Genomic DNA, 21794 nt, shown 5'->3' with positions numbered 1-21794 from the left:
TGAAGTGAAGATAACAATATAAAATATTTTTATTTTGATATAAAATTTCATTTTTTCTTTGATGTAAAAAGAATATATAATTGTCAGGTCAGTCATATCATATAAATAATTTTATTTACTACATGTTGCATGTAAATGTAATTTTTTTTTTTTTTTTTTTTTGAGACGGAGTCTCGCTCTGTCACCCAGGCTGGAGTGCAGTGGCCGGATCTCTGCTCACTGCAAGCTCCGCCTCCCGGGTTTACGCCATTCTCCTGCCTCAGCCTCCCGAGTAGCTGGGACTACAGGCGCCCGCCACCTCGCCCGGCTAAGTTTTCGTATTTTTTAGTAGAGACGGGGTTTCACCGTGTTAGCCAGGATGGTCTCGATCTCCTGACCTCGTGATCCGCCCGTCTCGGCCTCCCAAAGTGCTGGGATTACAGGCTTGAGCCACCGCGCCCGGCCGTAAATGTAATTTTTAAGCACCAAACTTAAGACTCCTTTTTACAATGTAGTTTAATCATATTTTTAATTTCATCACAAAGTATTTTTGCCTTTTCTTAGATAAATTAAATAGATTTATTTTGGACATGTCTAAGAACCCAAGTATAGAATAATAAAGAGTATTTTAATATTTTGTTGAAAAACCTCTGTAGTAAGATGAAAAAAGTTGTGAAAAAAGTTTGTATACCAGTAGATATTTAACACCTCTTTCAAATGAAGACCATTAGTATCATTAGTGGGAGTTCACCTACTTTTCATCTTAATGATGGCAAACCTAGAACACATTGCAGAATATTCTCTGATGGTAATACACAGGCCAAAGGATGTCTACTGTCCATCTGTTCGCAAAGAAGTCCAACCCACATAATCACTAGAAGGGTTGGTAAGTTGAGCAAGTAGGTAGGGTGTATTTAAGTTCACTCTCTTAACCTCAGTCTAAGAGCCTTCTTGCTCTGTATCCTAATGATGACATCAAACTCTTAGAAAGGAAAGCACTGCTCACCTGAGCCACCTTTCTTAGGAGAGTTGTGTAGCAGTGATTAAGCTTGGTCTGGAGGGTATGTGATAAGCACTCTGCTCAGATCTGTCAATTCCATATCAGGAAGCATTCATTTGTTAGCAATAAAAAATAAAAATGGGTGGTGTGAGCACACATACTGTAGACTGTGCTTGTCACCATGTTTACAGTCACTGTTAAATTCAGTGTTCCTTCCTAAGTCCAACTATTGAAATGAATGTTGAAATGTTAACTCTCAAGATTTAGACTTGAGCAAGAACTGAGGTTATAAAAGCAAAACAAATTTTAAAATCCTTGTAGTAGTTCCTCATGAAAATTTGAAATCACATTCGTTACAGCTTATGTGAGTCATTTGATTTATATTATAATATGTTGACTAACAAATACTAAATTAGGTTTATCGAATAGCTTAATCACTATAAATTGTGATAACTTTAGGCTTTCTTGCTTTCCTTCTTCCCCCTTTCTCTTTTTCTCTTTACTTACTTCTTTTAATTGTCATTAACAAGATAGAACATTTTGAATTAAATACCACAAATGTCTTTGTAACAAAATATTTTTTGGGGAAATTTCTTTAAGTGTTTGTGGTGTGATGCCAGGAACATCTGTGTTGCTGTATCTGGTTTAGATATACTTTTTTTATTCCTGAGCAGTGAAGAAGGAAAAAAAACTGGCTGTTGTAGTTGACTACATATATTCCCTAGGACAAGGACTCCAAGCAGGCTGAGTGGGAGTGTCTTGGAATATTATTTAGGTGGGATTGAAAAAGGAGGTGATGTCCTCTGTTAAAAAGCATGTTTGAAATTAGCCCAATTCCTGTCCAGGGCCATTTATTTCCTTCCCTAAGTCTCCATAATGGACCTTTATGCTTCATTTTCTCTTTGAACGTCCTCTTGGTTCTGGCCCGCATTTCTCTTCCTTCAGCTGACTGCTGCTTTAATCCACAGTCTCAGTGATTTCCTCCATTTCCCAGTGCTTGAAGCATTCCCAGACTACTGAGGTTTTCTAAAGGCTTTCACTGCTAATACCAAAAGAAAAAAAAACAAAAAAACAAAAAAACAAAGCTCCATCCTGTGCCACCGTGGGAACTGAAGTCTGCTGTACTGGCATTTGATCTCCAAAATGAGGAGTACAGGCTTGAGAAGTAATGTGATGGGCTAGAGAGACGTGGATAGAAGTTAGCAAGCTCCCTGTATGGAAGAAAGAAATAGAATTTTATTCTTCATCTGTCTTTCAACTGCCTGTTACCACCACCAGTTTTGCTGTAATATGCCCTACCTTGGAATGCTTGTATCTGGGGCAGAAGCTACTTGCAGTACTGGCAGTTTTGATGGAGGAGAGAGGGAATCAAAGAAAATGAGGGGAGACAGTCACAGGCAGCTGGCAGGGAAGGAAGAAAACCAAAAATCAAAGAGGTAAAGGAATGCCCAAGTGGTATCAGGAAGCTTCTTTTGACCATTTTTTAATGTAAGCTGTAGTACTAAATGGACCACTGGCTGTACGTTTAGAGAACGACTTACATATTGCCAAACTTAAACACTGATTATACAGAAAGGAGATTTTTGTGATATTTTATTCCAAATTTTAATTTTTTTACTGGTCATGATTTTCTTTATATTGAAACAAGCACTTTTGTTTTCGTATTCATTTCTTTTCCTAGAACCATATACTTAAGAGTATGTGCAAAGAACACTGGAATGATAAACTAAGGTTACTGTCCTTGCATTCTTATAAGCTGGGGGCCAAAGATAAAAATTTTGTGGAGATGCTCTTTTACAGTGATTTAAAAACAGGCTGCTGCTTCCCTTCTTGTCAGCACACAGCCATTATTCATAGCATGATTGATATTCTGTTGCCTAATTCCCATCTTTGTGAGAGAAGCTCATCTTATCTGAAAGAAAAATAAAATGTAAAATATGTTTTTCACAGCTTTATATTCATTATTTTTCCAATCAAAAGAAAACAAGAGTGTGATCTTTATAGGTGGCATGGTCATCGTAGTAAAGTTGATGATTAAGAGATGCACTTCATTTACTCAGCAAGGATTAGGTCAGCAGAATTAAGAAGCCAGGGTTTTCTGCAAACCAAGAGATTTCCCCTAACTTGACAGTGTCCACAGGTAAGGCCGGATGGACTGCTTTCTACCTTACACTAAACCAAAATATGCTGCTTTACCTGTACACCGTGGCATGCCAAAATTCAGCACCTGTCTTTGTTGCTGCTCAAAAGCAAAGTAGCATTTGTTTGTATAAGAATTCACAAAGATAAAGAAAAAGTTGTTATGAGGAGATAAACTATTCTTTTTTTGACTTGACATTTATTGTTTAGTACAGAAATAAAATGGAAAGGAAGGAGAAGAGAAAAAAATACCTGGAGAAAGGTTGTAAATGCTGGAGCTACCACCAGTTATAATCATGTCCAAATTCTGAAATAATGTAGGGATTTTCTTTAGGTTAACAAGTTTTAAATTATGTAAAGTTAGCAAATGGTTACCAGAATAGAATAGAATGGAATAGGAAAGAGGATTTTTATTCTCAGATTGAATCTGAAAATATATAGAAACTCAAGGAAAGTCTGTTCCAAGCCAGTTGTCTTCATCATCATCATCATCTATTTTTTAAAATAGTGGTTAATATATCACCCATTTATTCTAGTACTTTGATTTTTTTTTTTTTTTTTTTTTTTTTTTTTTTTGGTAAATCTAAATCTTCTGAGACAAACCTCTTTTCTGGACTTAGTCGAGTCAGAATTTGTTTACACATTAAGCATGACTTGGGTTGTATTCAGGAATTCCCATTATTAAGCTTGTTCTCATTATGAATAAGAATTCAGAAAAAAATGCTGGATGCTAGAGTAGGATCCATGGCAAAACCTAGGCTTGTACCTATGGTCATGAAAGGAGAACTCGCTGTCAGGACTGAATCAGTGACCTTGAACTCCTTTTATAATATCCGACTTAGTACATTCCCAAAGTTGGTGTCAAGCCTGGGCCTGTTGCATTTTGTTGATTTTTCTTTCCTTTTTTAAATTATAGTTTTAGGCCACACTTTACCAAAATTTCTACCGAGGCACTGCTACTCATAACCATATTTACCTGTCTTTTGTTTACAGAAATTGAATTATGCTGTAGCAGTTGACAGACTGTCTTGGCACATGACTCTCCTCTAAATTCCTGATTTTATTATTTTGCAATACACATTAAATAATCTTTTTAAGAAATAAGCATCTTAAACAGAAAATACAGTTTCAAAGGGCAGTTAAATACAGGTAAAGTATATCTTAAACATTCCAATGATTTATATCTTTGTATTATGTCCAATGTAATGCAGTAAAACAAAACTTTAGTATTTGTGTTTGTGTAGCATCAAGTCACCGCTGAAAAGTAACAAATTCAGCCTAATTCCTTATTTAATAAATTGGAAGTCAAAAAACAAACAAACAAACTAGACGTCAAGATCACAAACCAAATATTTGAAACTTTTTTTGTTGTTTCTTTAAAAATAAACTCTGGAAAACCAAGTATTGTGTAAAGATGTTATTACCCACATTTGGCCACTAGCTATTTTCTATTACATGCTAACACCACATCAGTAAATATGCCTGTGTTGATACTTAAATTTTCAGCTGAAATGTTTTAAACAAAATTGTTGATTTTTAATTCCCTTGTAACTTTATCCAATTAAAAAGGTTTTAGTTGAACCTAATAAAATGGTACATTCTTAGTTGTTTTTGCTTTCAAGTTTCTATATTTGCATGTTGCCATGTTTATAAACACTTTTGATCAGATGATGACTGTGTTAAGTACAGTTAATTAAACAAAAAATAAGGATGAGACTAAAATGTCAACATGGGCAGAGTTTACTATTAGAACATTTTCAATAAGTACTGAACCTTGCTCTTGCCCTAGTATCCTAGGACCGCTTTCCCTTCCATTTTTTGCCTGGATTCCAGGCCCGGCATCTCAAATAGAACTTGAATTTTCCAGTAGGTGCTAATAATCTTTAAACCTCATATACTTATATTGATTATCTTAGAAAATACAAATCTGCTTGGATATATGTGTTTATACATACGCACATAGGTACACACATGGAAATATGACTAATAAAATATATGAAAATATGTAGGTATTTTATAGATATATAGAAATATAATAGAAATTGGGGTAAATATTTTCATTGTCTCAAACAAATTCATATTAACATCCTAAACAGAAGTACAAAGTTTTTAAATCATGACAAACCAATTTGCCTAATGGACAGTTCCCAGTGGACCTCTCTTCCAATGATCACTTTTTCTAACTAACATTTTTAAAAGTTAGCATTTTTATAAATTACAATCAACTATTCTCACTTGCAATAAAATATTAATATGCTATAAATTAACCAAATAAATTACAGATTTTAGTTGCTTAAAGCTATGTTGTTTTTATTTAAGGAAAGCAATTTAGGTATTAGAAATACTAAAAGGCAGTAATGGCATATGGATAATATATTTGGTAGAACTGGAATATCTTTAAGTCAAATTTCATAGCTTTTTCCAATAGCCTTCTTAAAATCTAACTCCAAATTAGTATATGAAAATAGAACCTTTTAGAATTGTTAAAAAGAAAACAAAACAGCTTTTAAAAATAGTTGCTTAGAAAGACCACACCAGCAATATGTAATAACAGTAATGTTTTCTTTATACTGGGCAGTTGAAAGATTTTTTTAAAGCTCTTTGCAGAGGATATGGCGGTATTATGAAAGTTTGTTTCACTTCCTATCAATGCTGCCAATGGGAGGGAATCTGCTCCCCTGTGATTTTGTTTTCCCCCTTGAATGATAGTGATGGAGCACTTGCATGATGTGTTTGGTGCCTTGCATGAGGAAGACATGCAAAGGCAAGGTCCAGTCTGCATGCTGCTTAATGAATGTTTTTCCTTTTCTCTCCCTCCTTGTCATGCGCTTTCAGAAGACAACAATGTGGAAGGTGGGTGCTTTCTACCTTATTTTTCAAACTCTCATTTGTCCTTTATTTCTTAGTGCTAATAGAGTACATCTTGAAGTTAGACGGTAAGTTGAACTTCTTTCTGAACATTTGTTGGTTTCTGAATTGTGTATCACTTTTTGTACAGAACATATACATTCTCAACCCTGCCATCCCAAGTATATAAAACTTTTTCAAGCTTAACTTCAACCCTTGATAGATCTCAGCATCCCATATGAACCTTAGAATAGTTATTGCAGTGTTCTGTATGAGAAAAATGATACAATGCTGCTTTTTTTACTTTAAAAGACAAAATATATCTTTGTAGTTTCATAAGACAGTGCATGATCCTTTTTCCATTTTTTTAAATCAAAATGATTTATTCTATTCTGTTGGGAAAATTTAGCATTATGTCATTTCAAGCCCACTGGTTTGTTTCAAATGATTGGATATATAAAAAGAATGCAATAAAATACTGAGTATAAGTAAGAGACATAAATTTAGGTTAAAAAATAAGCCATTGTTCAGTGGAAATGAAAGCATACAGCACTTCGATATGATTACTGGTAAGTATATTTGTAATATGTTTTGCCTGCTAAATATTTTATTCAAGCTTTTATAAAAAATTATCTCTATCACAGAATTTTGAAGAAGTTATATAGCTTATATATTTTCCTGTAGAATCCAGCAAATTAAAACATATTTCAGCATTCTCATTTTTTAAGAACTTAAATGCATTAGTCAGTGTGCTACAAACAAATCTTCAAAGGGTTAACGTGCAAAAAGAACTAGGCATAACAAAAGAATGGGGAAAGGGAAGGTTTTATTAACTTATATATGTTCTATCAACTTATATATTCACAGCATTAATAGTTCTTGCATAAACAATTTACTAATATTTATATATGAGAAGGCAGCATTTAGTATATTTTATTTTGCTACCATATTTTGAAATATAGTTATTCTGTAAATGTACATTTCTATAGAATGAAGGATTTCTTAGAAAAAGACTCCCTATCCCAGGTTACAGACAAATAGCCATTAAGCTTACCAAGACTTCATGTATCTAAAAAGAACACTTGATGGTAATTCAAAGTTGACCAGTAGCAGGGATAAACATTTTATTTGTCATTCTTACATGGATAATATTATAATTGCTTAGTTGCTGAACATTTCTGTTTTGTTATTTAAATAAAATAGATTAAAACTTCAAAAGAAATCATAAATGATTATTTTCCAAGTGTTGTATCCATATATGGCTTCTGTTTTTCTATACTATAATTTTAATTGCATGTGATTATATACTTGATAAAAATGATATATTACCCTGCAGGCTTAATATCTTTTAAAATCAGTCTCATTTATATTGTGCATGTCAACTGAGTTTAAAAGTTATTTTTTAAAGGTATCTTTTCCACTTATTTTGCATTTCCTTAACCATCCTGTGAAATGCTTTCCTTTTCTCTTAAAATCCTGTTGCATTCCAAGAGGCTTTAAAATCAGCTTAATTAACATGAATGCTTCTCTCTTTTCACACACACTCATCTCATGCAAAGTTTTGATAAGATTTGTAGAATATCGGGCCCATAAGCTATTGTAATAAAGTCCATTCAATAATAATTTTAATATTTCTATCTATAATATAACCTTTACAGTGCAGGTAGGAAGTCTAGCAGGAAGAATGTGAATTCTTTGGGGATTAGTGAGTTTCCATCCTTATTGATGTAGCATCAAAACCGTTAGAAGTACCTAATATATTTCCTAAAAGGTAGATCTTCAAGACAATTTCCTCATTTAGTCCATAAAAACTTGTTATTTGGAAAAATCTATAGTAGTTTTAAAAGTGAAATTAAATGAAAAATTATATAACCTGGACAAATAAACCATTATTTATCAGCATATAAAACACCATGAATTATCAATAGATCATAAGCTGTTGAATCTGCCTATGTGAGCTTTTTGTTAAAATCACTCAGAAAATACAGAGAGGCTACAGTTCAGAGGCATCAAACTACTATGTTTAATAACTTTCATATTATATTGTGATTAGATGATTTTTTATAATTATATCTAGCCTACAGAGATGTTTGAATACCCCTAAAATTTTAAGAAAACAACACAGATAATTTAAATACTGATGAAAACAATGTGTGATGTTATATAGCTCAAATAAAGTTTCTGAAATAGCACTGGGAATTGAAAATACAAGTTTATTAAAATTGATGTATGTATATTTCTCTAACAATTTCCCATATTTTAGACATATACATGGATAGAGAAATAGCTTTATTTCTGAATTTAAGATAAAAAGGTAGGAATTATGCCTTTCAGTAAAAAGTAACTTCTTGAATAGCAAAAGAATTTTTGAAAGCATATTAGTAGTATTCTTTAGAAGAAGAGGCTCTTCAAGTTTGAAGTGAATTGTCAAGCAGGAAATAATAAATAAATAAAGGGATTTCAATGTCCCTTTAAAAATTCCTTGGTGAAATTACATCTGTAATATATATCTTTACACTTAGAATTCAGCATTGAAGAAATGTCTAGGTGAAATCTCAAATAATTTTGTTCTCTGAGAAAATTGCTTTAGCATATTTGCAGCTGACCCATTGTTTCTTAAAAACCCCTTTCTGTAGTAAATTCTAACTTTACAACTGCATGTCTAATGATCATTTTGTATTTGAACAAGCCTAGTCAGTCGCTATATGTATCAGACAAAAAGACATTTCTGCATTATCATTTCAGTGTGACTACAATTTTTTTTCTTCATTTAATTATAAAACTGCTCATTTTTTGATGAGGGGAAAAAGATCAGACCCAGCCCATGTTTCAGGTATTCCATTGGGTTTTAAAAAGTGTAATTTCATCACTGAAGAATTACAAGCCCTGTAGGGGCAATATTCAAAACAGTCTCATCAAAGGGCACAGAGGGCAGATGTAATATTGAGGGGATTGGTTGGATTTTAAGTCATGCTCTTGTGCTCTTGCTTGCTCCAACTGATGCATGGAAGAAATACACCGTGCAGCATATGCCAGTGTTTAAAATGCAGTTCTAGAACACTTTGCCCCAAAGCATTCCAACCAGGGGTTGAAAGAACGCTTTTTGATTTGCCTCTGTGATACAGACATGTCTCATAGGAAACGAGATGTCTGTCACTGAACATTTTTGTCACCGTGACAACCCTGCCTTCCCATGCTCCCTTGTTTATTGCTGACTGTGCTCTTGTTTCCCTTCAAGGTCTGGCGCACCTGATGATGGGCGACCAAGGTATGGGCTCTGTTCCTTTTCCACTCTGCTTTCAGTGTTTTCTTGTTCTGTAGCTGCTTTCAAACCATCACTGCAAAGGATGGGCAAATGCTTGCAAATTATGTGGCTGCAAATGAAATACATATCTTTCGTTCACATTTTTTCATGTGTTTTTCTTCCCTTTGTTGGTTTGATTTTGATTTGTTCATGTGACTTTTTTATTTTCCTTCATTTCTTGCATTATAATATCTGCAAATAAATGAGACATAAGAAATTGTGATTGAAATTTTCTGTATATTTATCAGCATATGCAGTAAAGGGTGGTTATGGTAAAGGATAACCGAGAACCATCAGAAATTGCTGTCTGAAAGAAGATCCTCAGTTTAAACCACTCTATCCAAAAAACCAGTCCATTTTTCATCCATGCATGACAGTTTGGGGACACGCAGACATCTTTGGCTTCTGGCTTCTAGAATGCTGAGTATAGTGTTCCACAGAATCAACACTTTCCGTAGATTTATTTTGTGTCTCTCTTTTGTGTGATCTTTTAAAAATTGAGCATGGGCCATTCAATTTTTTGCATGTACTTGACTTCAAAACAGGCAGAATTCCCAATGTGTCCTGATTGCGCCTCCATTTGTCTTCAAAACCTTGTTTATACTTTCTTGTCTCGTTTAATTTTCAGAGAGTAGTGACTTTACATATGTTCATAATTCTTATTGTTGTTTTTCTCCTCTTTATCCTCTTTGTCTGGAAACCCTTTCTTCATGGACCCATTTCATCAAATCCATAGGTAAAAGTAAAGGTATTACATTATTTTATTTCTTCTTAATATCATCGGTATGAATTACAGTGTGTCTGAGTTATGTAAATGTATTTAGACCTTTCGGCATTGGTAATGGGCACTGGGAGGTAGGTATATGTGTTAATAAATATTTTATAAATTTACGGTAAGAAAAATTCATCAATATGCTTCTGTTTTTGCCCCCACCCTTTTTTTTTTTTCCTCTTTGGAGTGATCTTTTTCATATGAGGTGCTCACACAGTTAGTATATTTAGAAATTAGCTGCAGGCTTTGGTGTCAGTTTTTGCAGTATCGTTTAATGGTAGTTAAATAAGTCTAGGAACTGTAAATATATCATCTTCAAACATTCAGCTCTGGAGCACACCTGCCCCAGCCATTCTGTGTTGAGACATAAGTCTAAGCATATGCACCACTGAAATGGTACTGCTGTGGGCGCATCACCTTGTTGTCTGCTAGATTCCATTTATGCACATGAACACTGTAGTAACCTAAAAAGGCAATATTAAGAAAGAGTCAAAAGAGGAGAAAGACATTTCTCTTTATGCATACTTACTTTGTTTTAAGGACATATCAACTAGCTATGCATACCCGCATTGCTTGGTTAGTCAGGCATGTGTACTCTTTGATGGTCTTGGTACAAAATCCAGAAGTATGTGTAATTTGCCATTTAAAACCATCCTCATTGTGTTTAATGTTGTCACTAAAAGGAAGAAAGTGGTATGCAGCTGTGGCGAACATATAGAACAGTCTTTAAATCAACCATTTTTAACTGTGTATTAGTGAATGTTTCTATTTAGTTTCTATTTTTAATTATTATTAATGGTTTAAATGCAGGAATATCTTTATTCTTTCTTATGTTCTCAATGTTATTCTGGTGAATTGGGACCACAGTTCACAGTTCTACACCCTTATGTTTGTGTCATCTAGCAGCAAAACTTTTCTGCTTGGAAAAGCACCTGAACATGAGCCAGGCAATATGTAAGAAATGATATCAATTTTAAATGTGTAAAATAGAGCTTTAGAAACAAATGCTGTTTGAATACTTTGATCCAACAACATAGGTTATCACAGTTTTAGTTTTGGTCAGCTATTTTCAATAATAAAATTTAATCTCATATTAAGCCTCTAGCAACTATGCAAATGATAGTATGTATCAATTATTTTAGAAGTTTTGTGTAACATTTTGAGGGCTTTCTAAACGTTTTTAATTGAGGCCAAAATCTCATCCACTGCCTTCTCTTAAGCGGGCATTTCTCATCGTGTTCTTTATTATGTGGACTTAGGATGGCATAGAGGGAAGAACATATTTTATCTTACTGACTGAATAAAATATATGTGTATGTGTTTGTATATATACATATGTGTACTTGTATGGATGCATGTATAAATACACAATTTGTAAGTATATACACTCCTATATTTGCTATTTTGTGAAAAGTAACTCTTAAAATAATTTTTAAATTATACAACAATTTTCTACATATGGAGTAGTTCATGTTTATACTCAGCTGCTATTTGTTTTGGTGTACTTAATGTTAAGTGTCACTTAACTTTATTCAGTTTTTCTATGTCAGTCTTAAATGTTTTCTGTTGGCATGTGTGTCAAACATTATATTTTAACTTCACCAGTTTTCCTCAGATTGTATTCCTCAATCAGCACAAAGACACAGAGGACAGGAACTTGATTTTTTCATTGCATTCTTCTTCTGTTATCGGGATGAGTATGCTTTTTGCTGTTAAATGGAGGAAGAAGATTTTAAGATGGACTTGAGTATTTTGCAAATCAGAATGCTACCCATTACATATTGTTTAATTAGATGTAGAGAAATGAGAAAGGTGATTGTAAATCTTCTCTAATGGCAGATTAATTCCATAAATCTATATTCTAGAGCAAAAATACAATCATGACTATGACATGGCATCCACATTCAAAGAGTGTTCATGTAACAAGGAAATGAAAACATGTGGGCAAGTTAGAATGAATGACAGAATGGAAATGCTATGATAGTGGTACAAAGTGAACTAGGAATTCAGAAAAAGGCAAACATAACATCGATCCAAGTCTCTCTTATGTGAATATCCCCACCTTGTGCCATCTGTTGAAGGGATTAAAAAAAAATCTAGAAAAAATAATTTAGAAACTTTACATTGTAGCTTCCTATATGGAATTAAATCCTAGTTGTGTATAAAATCAGGGTTAAATCTGGCCAGTTTAAATAAATGATTTACAGTGTAAACTTACGTTTCCTAAATTTTTACATCTCAATATAATCATGGAGCAATTTTCTCAATTTTCCCACTTTTCTCTTGTGTGAGTAGTGAATTCAGGGGATCTGGAATGAAGTTTTGTGGATTAATGTCTTTCTTTTTGGGAAAAAAAAAAGACTAGAAAAAATTCAAGAACATCTTCATTATTTTGATTTGTTCTGTATGAATTCTTAAATATTTTCTAACTTTTTAAATGTCCAGTGATTAACATATTTCATTAAAAAATGAGTAACACATGTAAAAAGAACATTCCTTTTGATAACCTTCTTCATCCTCCTCTCAAGTCCTTTCTCTCGAGGTAAGCACTGGTCTTACTTTGTGATGTGTCCTTACAACGTTGGTGTTGATCCTTCTGTGCTCCATAACAACTCAGGGTTTGGAAACTGCAAAACCCCTTATCAGTGTACATGAGAAAAATGGCGAAGTCAGCTGGAGACATGGTAGAGACCACTGCTATGGGCTGGCAGAATCACAATGAATGAAACACAAGTTTTCTCAGTCTTCTCATAGGCCACAGTGCCTCCTATTTTTAATTAGTCATTCTGTTTCAGACTTTAGAGTCAATCTGTTGCTTGTTTTTTTTTTTTTTTTTTTTTACATTCCCTAAACAAAGATGTGTCACCTTTAACTGGATATGGTTAAGAATAAACTTTATTTGAATGAATTATAGGTTTCTTTGGGGCAGCTGAAGATCTGTTATTCAAAGCCAACCTTACTTTTGCTAGTTGTGGGTAGATGGATTCAAATAGTGTTCATGAAATTTGGATCACTTTTTTTTTTTTTTTTTGGCTTGGAATTTGTCAGTGATGTTGTTAGGATCATTGATAATGCTAATTTTATTCTCCTTTCTATTTAGAATTTATATTTATCTATTTGCCTTGAATTAAGTATGTCTTTTTTGTTTATTCTTGTTTATTTTGCTATGTATGCGTAACTGGTCACTTTGTTCCAATAATTGCTTTGATTATTTATTTATATTTTACTTTGATGGCTTGTCAAGAATGAATATTTAAATTACAAAAAAGTCAGAATATGTTTTACATGAAAGTCCAGCCATAATAGTTGGTTAATAGCTCAGGAGTACAAGTTAATAATTATCAGCTAATGTTGGCACTTTGATTGGAGGCTTGTACTTTTCCTTCATAAGTCATCATAATTGTAATTACATATTTGTATTTGTGATTATACTTCATGTTAACTTCTCCTGGTAGAGTGTAAGCTCTATGAGGGCAGAAACCTTGTCTTTCTCTTTGACCGTTGTATTTCCAGAACATTTTTCTTATTGTATCTTGAATTTGCCGTTTCAAGACTGAAGCATATTTGTTTGGGGGCGACAGTTTCAGTTGTCCATTTTAAAAAGTCAAATGAACGTTTATTGTTTAATTATCCAGGCTTCTCATGTTACTAGAAAAGCAAAATATTACAAGTAGAACTGAAAAGAATATAGTTACACATCCTGAAAGTACATAAGCTTTATTCTTTTTGTGAAGAGTAGATCTTAAATTAGTATAATTTATAAAAATAATGATAGATTTTTCTTAAAGCTGATTGTTAAAGCTGATTATAATAGTTAAGACCTGGATACAACTCTTCTACCTTAACTAATTGATGAGTAATATCTAATATTATCATGTGCTTTAAGTTTTTATCTATACTGTCATACCAAAATTAATATTTTATTAAACTTACTCTTAAAATAGATTTGATATTATTAATACTTAGAAAAGAATAAAGCATTTGGTGTTTTTAAAATACATTTTCTTTTGTCTTTGTCTTAGTCCATTTGGGCTGCTATATAAAAATACCATAAACTGGGTAGCTTGTAAGTAACAGAAACTTATTTCTCAAACGTCTTTAGGCTGAGAAGTCCAAGACCAAGGGCTGGCACATTCAATGTCCAGTGAGATTTTGCTTCCTGGTTCATAGATCACTACCTTCTTTTTGTGTCCTCAAGGGACAAGAGAGCTCTCTGGTGTGTCTTTTATAAGGACAGGAATCCCATTAATAAAAGCTCTGCCCTCATGACCTAATCAAATCCCAAAAGCCCCCTCTCCTAATCCATCATTTTGTGGGTTAGGATTTCAATTTATCAATTTTGGAAAGGCACGACATTCAGATCACACAGTTTCCATGACTTTTTCTTTTTTTTTTTTTTTTTTTTTTTTTCCATTTTCAATGCTTTGTTACTATATAGCACATTTGTCTGTGAAGTGCCCAACTTCCAATTATTAAAATCCTAATGCATGTTTGTTTTATACTCTTAAATATATTTTGCTGTGATTTCTGATAGAGACCTAATTTGGTTATTAAAATATGATATGTATCTTCTGTATAAATTCTTAAATTGTATTTCCTCATTTAGCATCATCATAATAAGTCATCTGTTTGTTCAGAAAAGTTTGTGGATGTTGGCAGAACCTTACTGTTGAAATGCCTGCGTTTGGTGCATATACAAACTAAGAAGTCAGAATTTTTTTTTTTTTTTTTTTTTTAATCTACTGTGTTACCTCTACTCTTGCAGTACTCTTGCAGTCCCCTTAATTCACAACCACAGACCGTGGGAAGACCAGAATTTCACCTTATAAAATCAGACATTAAATATCTACTTTCATCTGTATTATATACATGGAAGGCTATGTGACTATTTAGAATTCAATGTTTATTTAGCAGTTCATCTTTAGCTTACATGTTCATTAGCTCTGAGTAGAACCAAGAAAAACTAATTGAAGAGTATATACTTATGTATTATCTCTTGCTGTGATTTAACCAATCTTGTTATATGTATTACTAATAAAAGTCCCAGCTCGATTGTATTTTTGTAATCCTGGTTCTGTGAAGCAAAGTTTTCTGTGTTATTATACATTCTTTAAACAATGATAACATTGAAAAACTGATCATCTAAACAAGACTTTTGCTAAACTTGTTGCAGACTAACTTGTCCTCAGAGAAGAGCACAGAAAGGACTCTCCATAGTCTAATAGTTTAAAAAATGAAGTGGTATGAATAGAAACTTAGATGTGTTTTACTGAAATATGTTGCAAATAGCAAAACTTTCAAATTATGACATAATGGAGGTTAAACTGATTATTTCTTCTCCAAAATAATGACTTTGTTATTTATCCATTTGCAAATGTATTTGTGTTAATCTAGATTTTAACAACCATCAACACTTTTAGGTTGATAGGAGGCTGTTTCCTAAGTTTTGTTGGCCAGTGGTTATAAAACAATGTAATTTTCCATAGTGTTTAGCTCTTAAACTAGATAAATTTGAATCTTTAATTAGAATCATAACATTTTGGAGCAGAGAAGAACATTAGAGATCATCTGAAAATCTAATAATATAATATTGTCACTCTTTGTATTATAAGGCATGAAAGGTGATGCTGCTTATTGTGAAAGGCAAAACCTTGTAACAACTTTCAACCAAAATAACTATTATAATGTAGAATAGCCAACCTTAAGGAGACTTCAAAGATTTTTCTCCAATTAAACACTAATAATCATGAAACAGAGTTTCATCTTCTTATTCTCACAAAATAAATTTAGTGGTAGTATAAAGGAAACCATTCACAGACTTTTATCTAGGATGCTGGTGTCTCTCATATTCAAGATTTTCATTTGAGGGAGTGAAACTCCAGCTTATAACTGATGGGTAATAATCCTGAAGTCATAAGAGCTGGTTTCATATCCCAGATTTGTTACTTATTGACCTTGAGTAAATAATTTAGCCTCACATATCAAAACCTTATGATCTGTAATATGGATTAATAAAAATACTCAATTACTGAGGGTAATATTACATGACAAATTGCAAAAGTGCATAGAAGAGGCTTTTTATTAATGGTGGCAATAAGAAAAAGATACCATGTGAATTTGGATTAAATGAATATTAAAATGATCTGTAATCTGTCAAAGGTTTAGCAGAAACAGTATCAATATCTTAATATTAATATCTTCTTTCCATCATATTAATACCCTATTATTTATGGTTCTGGCATTGTCTTTGGTTGAAACTAACTAGACACCAATGTCCTGATGATCCGTACTACAGACAACATTTGTACAAAAAGGTATTAAAGATCGATTATCCTCAATCAAAATTATTTAGATATCTGTGTTACTCTTTACACTTTAACATTTATTTTACATACACTAATGAGGCTGAAATAGACTTGCCTCCGCTTTGAGCAACTCTAGGAAGTCATCGGTAAAATACTGGTTTTCAGATGCATATTTATTGGCTGAAGGAGGCAGGGAGGTAGACATTTTTTCATGAACTGGAGGTACCAATGAGAGGAAACTTTTTTTGTAAATTAATGTTTTGCCCGACTAATGACTTCATAGAGTGATATATATAGTTGAGACTGCTGACACCTAGTTATCTTAATACCACATTTTCAAGGAAAAGCTAAGTAGATATATTTCTGAGGTTTCTATTTTGGAAAAATAACATATAATTATCTTGAAATACTTAAATAATTGGCTAATATTCTCACATACTTCAAGATTTTGCTAAAAATATTAAGGACTAAAACTGACCACCCTGCTTAATACTGCCATTAGGCCCTCTCCTGAACTTCCATGCCATGATCTAGTGTCTCTTCCATAGAAATTACTATCTTTTAACTTACTTTAAAAAAATTCTCATTTATTTTGTTTTTTTAAAAATATATTTTGGAAGGGATATATTTAAAAAAACGAAGGAATCTGGTGAAGGCAGAGATCTCTACTCTACCCTGATGTGTCTCAAGAGTCCCTAGAACAGTGACTGGCACTCATACTCAATACTCAATAAATTCTTGTTTAATGATCAACTGATTGATTGGCTAAACAAGTTTGTCAAGTTTCCTTTGAGTTTTAATTTGGATATTTTTTCTGCTTTCTCATAGTACACTAATTTTTAACTTTCTTTTTCATTTTTGCTCCAAGGTAAATCTTCCTATGAAGGATAAACAAAATCAATGAAAACAAAAAAGTTTCCTTATTGTATTGTGGGTCAAGTGGCCTCAGATTTGACACTTTTTATCTTTCTCATTCCCTGTCCAGTGCAAGAGGCCTTTAGAAATTTTGGAAAGGATTTAAAAACCACTTTCACAGCCACTGATGGTCAAAGGTTTCCTTTCACATTTTTCTAATTATCTCAGTCTTAAAGGACTATTACTTTAAGAATGGGACAGTAATTAATCTTTGCATGTCTCCGTGTCTATACAAGTAACAGGAAGAGGATCCTGGAAGTTTGGCTTCTGAATAGCATGATTTATTGTGACATTTTCGGGAAGGATCATTTGGCAATTTGTGATGGAAAGTTTCAAAAAATGAAGTAGATCTTATATTTTATGGTCATGTAGTTTACCTTTCACTAACATAAATATAAATTGATTCGTTCTTCTCAGATCATCAAGTAGGCGTAAACACCCAAAAGGCCTTTGATTTTTTTTTTTTCTCAGCACACAAATACATTATTGTATGTCCAAGTAGATGACTTATCAATGAGTGCAGGTCCACAGCCGGCTGTCCTAAGCCATAGAACCTGTGCTGAAGAACTATAGTGCTAGGAAATCTTTGAATTAAAAAGCAACAACAGTACTACAGTGTCTGAGGCCATATTTTGCTTAAAATGTATGTCCTATTACTTGTCATTTTGAAAAGAGAGAAAGTGAGAGCTAAAGGGTTTCATTCAATCTTAGTCATTATTACTGTAATCACCAAGGAGATTCTGCTTTATGTGGGACTGTTACATGTGGTGTAAAGGCACAACTTTTCAGAATGGATGTTTTCATGGTTTATATTAAGAAGTATAGCCACATAGATAATAATAGCTACCATTTTTAGGATATGTTCTTTTGCATTCATATTATGCCTACTTACATGCCTATTGCACAAACTGCCATTCTCCCTTTCTATTTGGCTTGTTTGTCATGTACCTACAACCCCATGATAGTCCATTCAGAATGGGAGCAGCTGAAGTACTCTCCATTAATTATTTGTGTTTACTTTCAAACAAGTAAAATGCAGGGATATTCACAGAACTATGAACAGAGACTAATATTTTCTTTCGTGTTAAAAAATACTATTTTACTGCATAACCCAGGTATAGACTATACAATTAGACTACTGAGATGATGAATCAGATAATTCAGAAAATTAAAACAACGTATGCTTTATAAGGAATTTCAAAGCAGTATTTTATTCTTTGGCTTGAGTCACCTGGAAAACTGACCCAGTTTTCCCTTTCACTTTTTGGACTTGGCATTTTGAAGTCTGTAGACATTTGGAGAAAATTAAATTACTCCATTTAAGGAAACAGTCAAATTTAGATTGGGCTAAACTGCTGCTAGAGGGATGGAAATCCCTAAATTGTCCAATTGTGATTCCAGTTCACTGGGAAACCCTAGTTCACAAACTAACCATAGGGTTTCATAGATTGCTAGTAGCAAAATCTACCAGAAATCTTCCTCTAAACTCAGTGAACAGATCATGTTTGATGCTGTAATGACCTAAAAGAATGATGTGATGATGGCTTTCAATAACTGTCTTTCGGGTGTTTATTGTTTAAATAAAACAATACCGTCTCTGGCAAACAATCAGCAGAAATGCATTTTGAATTGTTTTCTCAGCAGTGTGGTTGGATTTGCACTGACCCATCGGTACTGTCGGTGACCAGTGGCATTCTTTTCCAGAGGACTGAGTGAAGTTAATAGTCTTAAAGAGCAGTTGGATTTGCACTGACCAATGAGGTGGAAGAAGAGAGAAGCTGCTTGATCCCAAAGAAAGCCAACACCTAGACTGATAAATGTGAGGACTCTTTGGTTTGGCATTCATCCTCATTATTTATAGAACTAATACTAGTTATTAGGGTAGGTCCCAGTTCCTTCTTTCTTTCCTTCCTTCCTTCCTTCCTTCCTTCCTTCCTTCCTTCCTTCCTTCCTTCCTTCCTTCATTCCTTCTCTTTCGTTTAACTATCTTAAGCATGTCATTCCCTGAATAGAGGAAAAGCCTTATATAGAGGAGAATCACTCCTTAATCAGATCTGTTCAAGTAGCTCACTTCCCTGTCAGAACATCTGAACAGTTGCTCAAACATCACTGCAAACCTTGAGGTCATTACTATTGTTCTGACCTGGTAGTTCTCAGAGGGACGGCCCAGAGCAGTTACTCACGTTTCACTCACATTAAAACATACTTGTCTAGGCTGGGTGCGCTGGCTCACACCTGTAGTCCCAGCACTTTGGGAGGCCGAGATGGGCAGATTACGAGGTCAGGAGATCAAGACCATCCTGGCTAACAAGGTGAAACCCCATCTCTACTAAAAATACAAAAATTAGCCAGTCGTGGTGGTGGGCACCTGTACTCCCAGCTACTTGGGAAGCTGAGGCAGGAGAATGGCGTGAACCTGGGAAGTGGAGCTTGCAGTGAGCCGAGATTGTGCCGCTGCACGCCAGCCTGGGCAACAGAGCAAGACTCCGTCTCAAAAATAAAAAAAATAAAAAATACAACATACTTATCTAGTGTCTCATGTCATCAATTCCCTATGTAAGAACAGATAAATCAGTTAAAATTATGTGGCACTTTCAGATACTATCATCTTGATTTTTTGCAACAGGACAGGACCACTGAGAGATTTATCTTTGGCAAGGGGATAATTTTTGGTGCCACCTTAAATCACATGTAATATGTAACCCTCTATCTATTTAGGGAAGTATAGATGCATTTTCTAAAATACAGATTTTTCAAGGAACTTGACAGAGGATTTTATTCACTAGGTTAAGGCAGACTGGCATCCTGTACTTTAAAAGATATCATTCTTTCCCTCAGAAGATCTAATGCCCAGTCACTTGTGACTAGTGAACTCATTAAATTGGCCTTTGCCCTCCAAAAGCTGAGCACTTAATCTCCATGGTGATGAGGATTTTGTTTTCCCTTGCAGTGACATATACAACTTGATAACTCACCTCATATTGCTTCTGCATTGAAAGACTTTTTTTGATAATAAAAATAATTATTAACTTGCTTTAAAAGAAGTTGGTCCTTGATGAAAAGACTGAGAAAAAAAGGTAGTTATTCAGTTAGATCTACCCTTCATCCCTGAAACTAAATTGTTAGTTTTCACATTAGTAAAGATGTCACTGAGCCCTTTCAAATCTTGTTGTAAAGGTCATTAAAATTTTCATTGTGTAGAGTTCAGACCATGTGCTTTACAAAAAGACAAAACAAAAATCAAGTTCAATATGTGGCAACTTTTAAACTTTTTATGTAATGCCCATCTGTGGACACTTTGTAATATGTTTTAGGATCATTCTCAATAATGTACAATGGAAAAAGGATCCAGACAAAGAAAAAGCTAAACAGCAAATGCCGAGCTCACATTGAAAATCTACCACAAATATATCTTGATGCAATGGAAAAGGATGATGATAATGACCCTTTTTTCTGGAAATTGTGGGGAAAGAAGCATTAAATAAAACAGGAATATGTTGTATCTACAAAATTCAGGCTTTATTGGGGGTAGAAATTTGGTCCATGGAGTCTACTAAAAAATAATAGACAATATTCTTATTAGACATTCAGAAATGACAGACTCAGGTATAGAAATTATATGGAAATGTATAAGATTTAAAAAAAAATCTATAAAAGGAAGTGGTTGAAAGATTAGTGTGAGTACAAGAAAAAGCAGGGAGAGAGTGATGAGGATGATAAGGCCAAGCTCTTACGGGGACAAAAAAACGAGATGCTAATGTTGTCACTGTAAGAGCAAGGGGTTAATCATTTCTCCAAGTGGAAATAGATGTGAAAGAGTAATGACAGCAGGCTGAGAGGGCAACTTTAGGGTCTAGGGAAGCTCTATGCATAGATGGTTACATATTGCATGTGATTTGAGGGGGAACCAAAAGTTATCCCCTTGTCGAAGATAAATCTGTCAGTGGTTCCGTCTCTTGCAATAAATCAAGATGATAGTATTTGAAAGTACCACATAATTTTAACTAATGTATCTGTTCTTAAGCAGGGATTTGATGATAGGGGATACCAGAGAATTATTTTTTAATGTCAGTGGAACATGTCAGATGGCATTGTCCAGCCCTTGATTTAGCCCCGGTGAGATCTATGCATAATTGGAAGACCTTAGCACATTTGGCATGGCTGATACCTGGAGTTATAGAGGAAGCAGAATCCAGTGATAGACTGAATCTTATTTTTTGGTCAAAAATTAGCTGTTAGCAGTATATATTCCCTCATTGTGCACACTGGCACTCCTACCCCAAACTAGGAAAAGTGTATTATTATTTTTTTAGGAACACCATTATACCTAATATTTACCTCTATTATAAAATTATTTAGCTGGATTGTGTTTATTATTGGTCAGTCACTGTGCTTAGAATGTAAGACCCTTGAAGGCAGGGGCTTTGATATTCTCAGTTTTGAATTGAGGATAGAGCTTGGTACATGAGAGATACTGAGGAAATCTTGTTGCAAAAGCATAGCCAAGGATCATGGAGACTGGAGTTAAGTGGA

At 33.8% G+C, this 21794-nt stretch overlaps 1 protein-coding gene across 28 annotated transcripts in view; it reads left to right on the top strand.

Moving 5' to 3' along the window:
* The window catches only part of NRXN1 (neurexin 1), a 1145126-nt gene that overhangs the window by 104673 nt on the left and 1018659 nt on the right, over positions 1-21794 (top strand). For 15 of the 28 annotated variants that reach the window (XM_031655558.1, XM_031655547.1, XM_031655562.1 and 12 more), the window contains exons 3-5: positions 5954-5971; positions 9204-9233; positions 10006-10017. The exons of 5 other annotated variants lie outside the window; for them this stretch is intronic. In XM_031655558.1, the coding sequence (XP_031511418.1) occupies positions 5954-5971; positions 9204-9233; positions 10006-10017 (60 nt within the window). Of the gene's footprint in view, positions 1-3708; positions 4268-5953; positions 5972-9203; positions 9234-10005; positions 10018-18902; positions 19082-21794 lie in introns of those variants that run through there. 8 more of the 28 variants (XM_031655565.1, XM_031655563.1, XM_031655557.1 and 5 more) reach the window with 4 other exon arrangements.

This window comes from Papio anubis, chromosome 14 (assembly GCF_008728515.1).
Source record: "Papio anubis isolate 15944 chromosome 14, Panubis1.0, whole genome shotgun sequence".
In the NCBI taxonomy this organism is placed as follows: domain Eukaryota; kingdom Metazoa; phylum Chordata; class Mammalia; order Primates; family Cercopithecidae; genus Papio; species Papio anubis.
The sequence above is the reverse complement of the archived record's forward strand: the minus strand, read 5'-3'. Positions and strand labels throughout refer to the sequence as shown.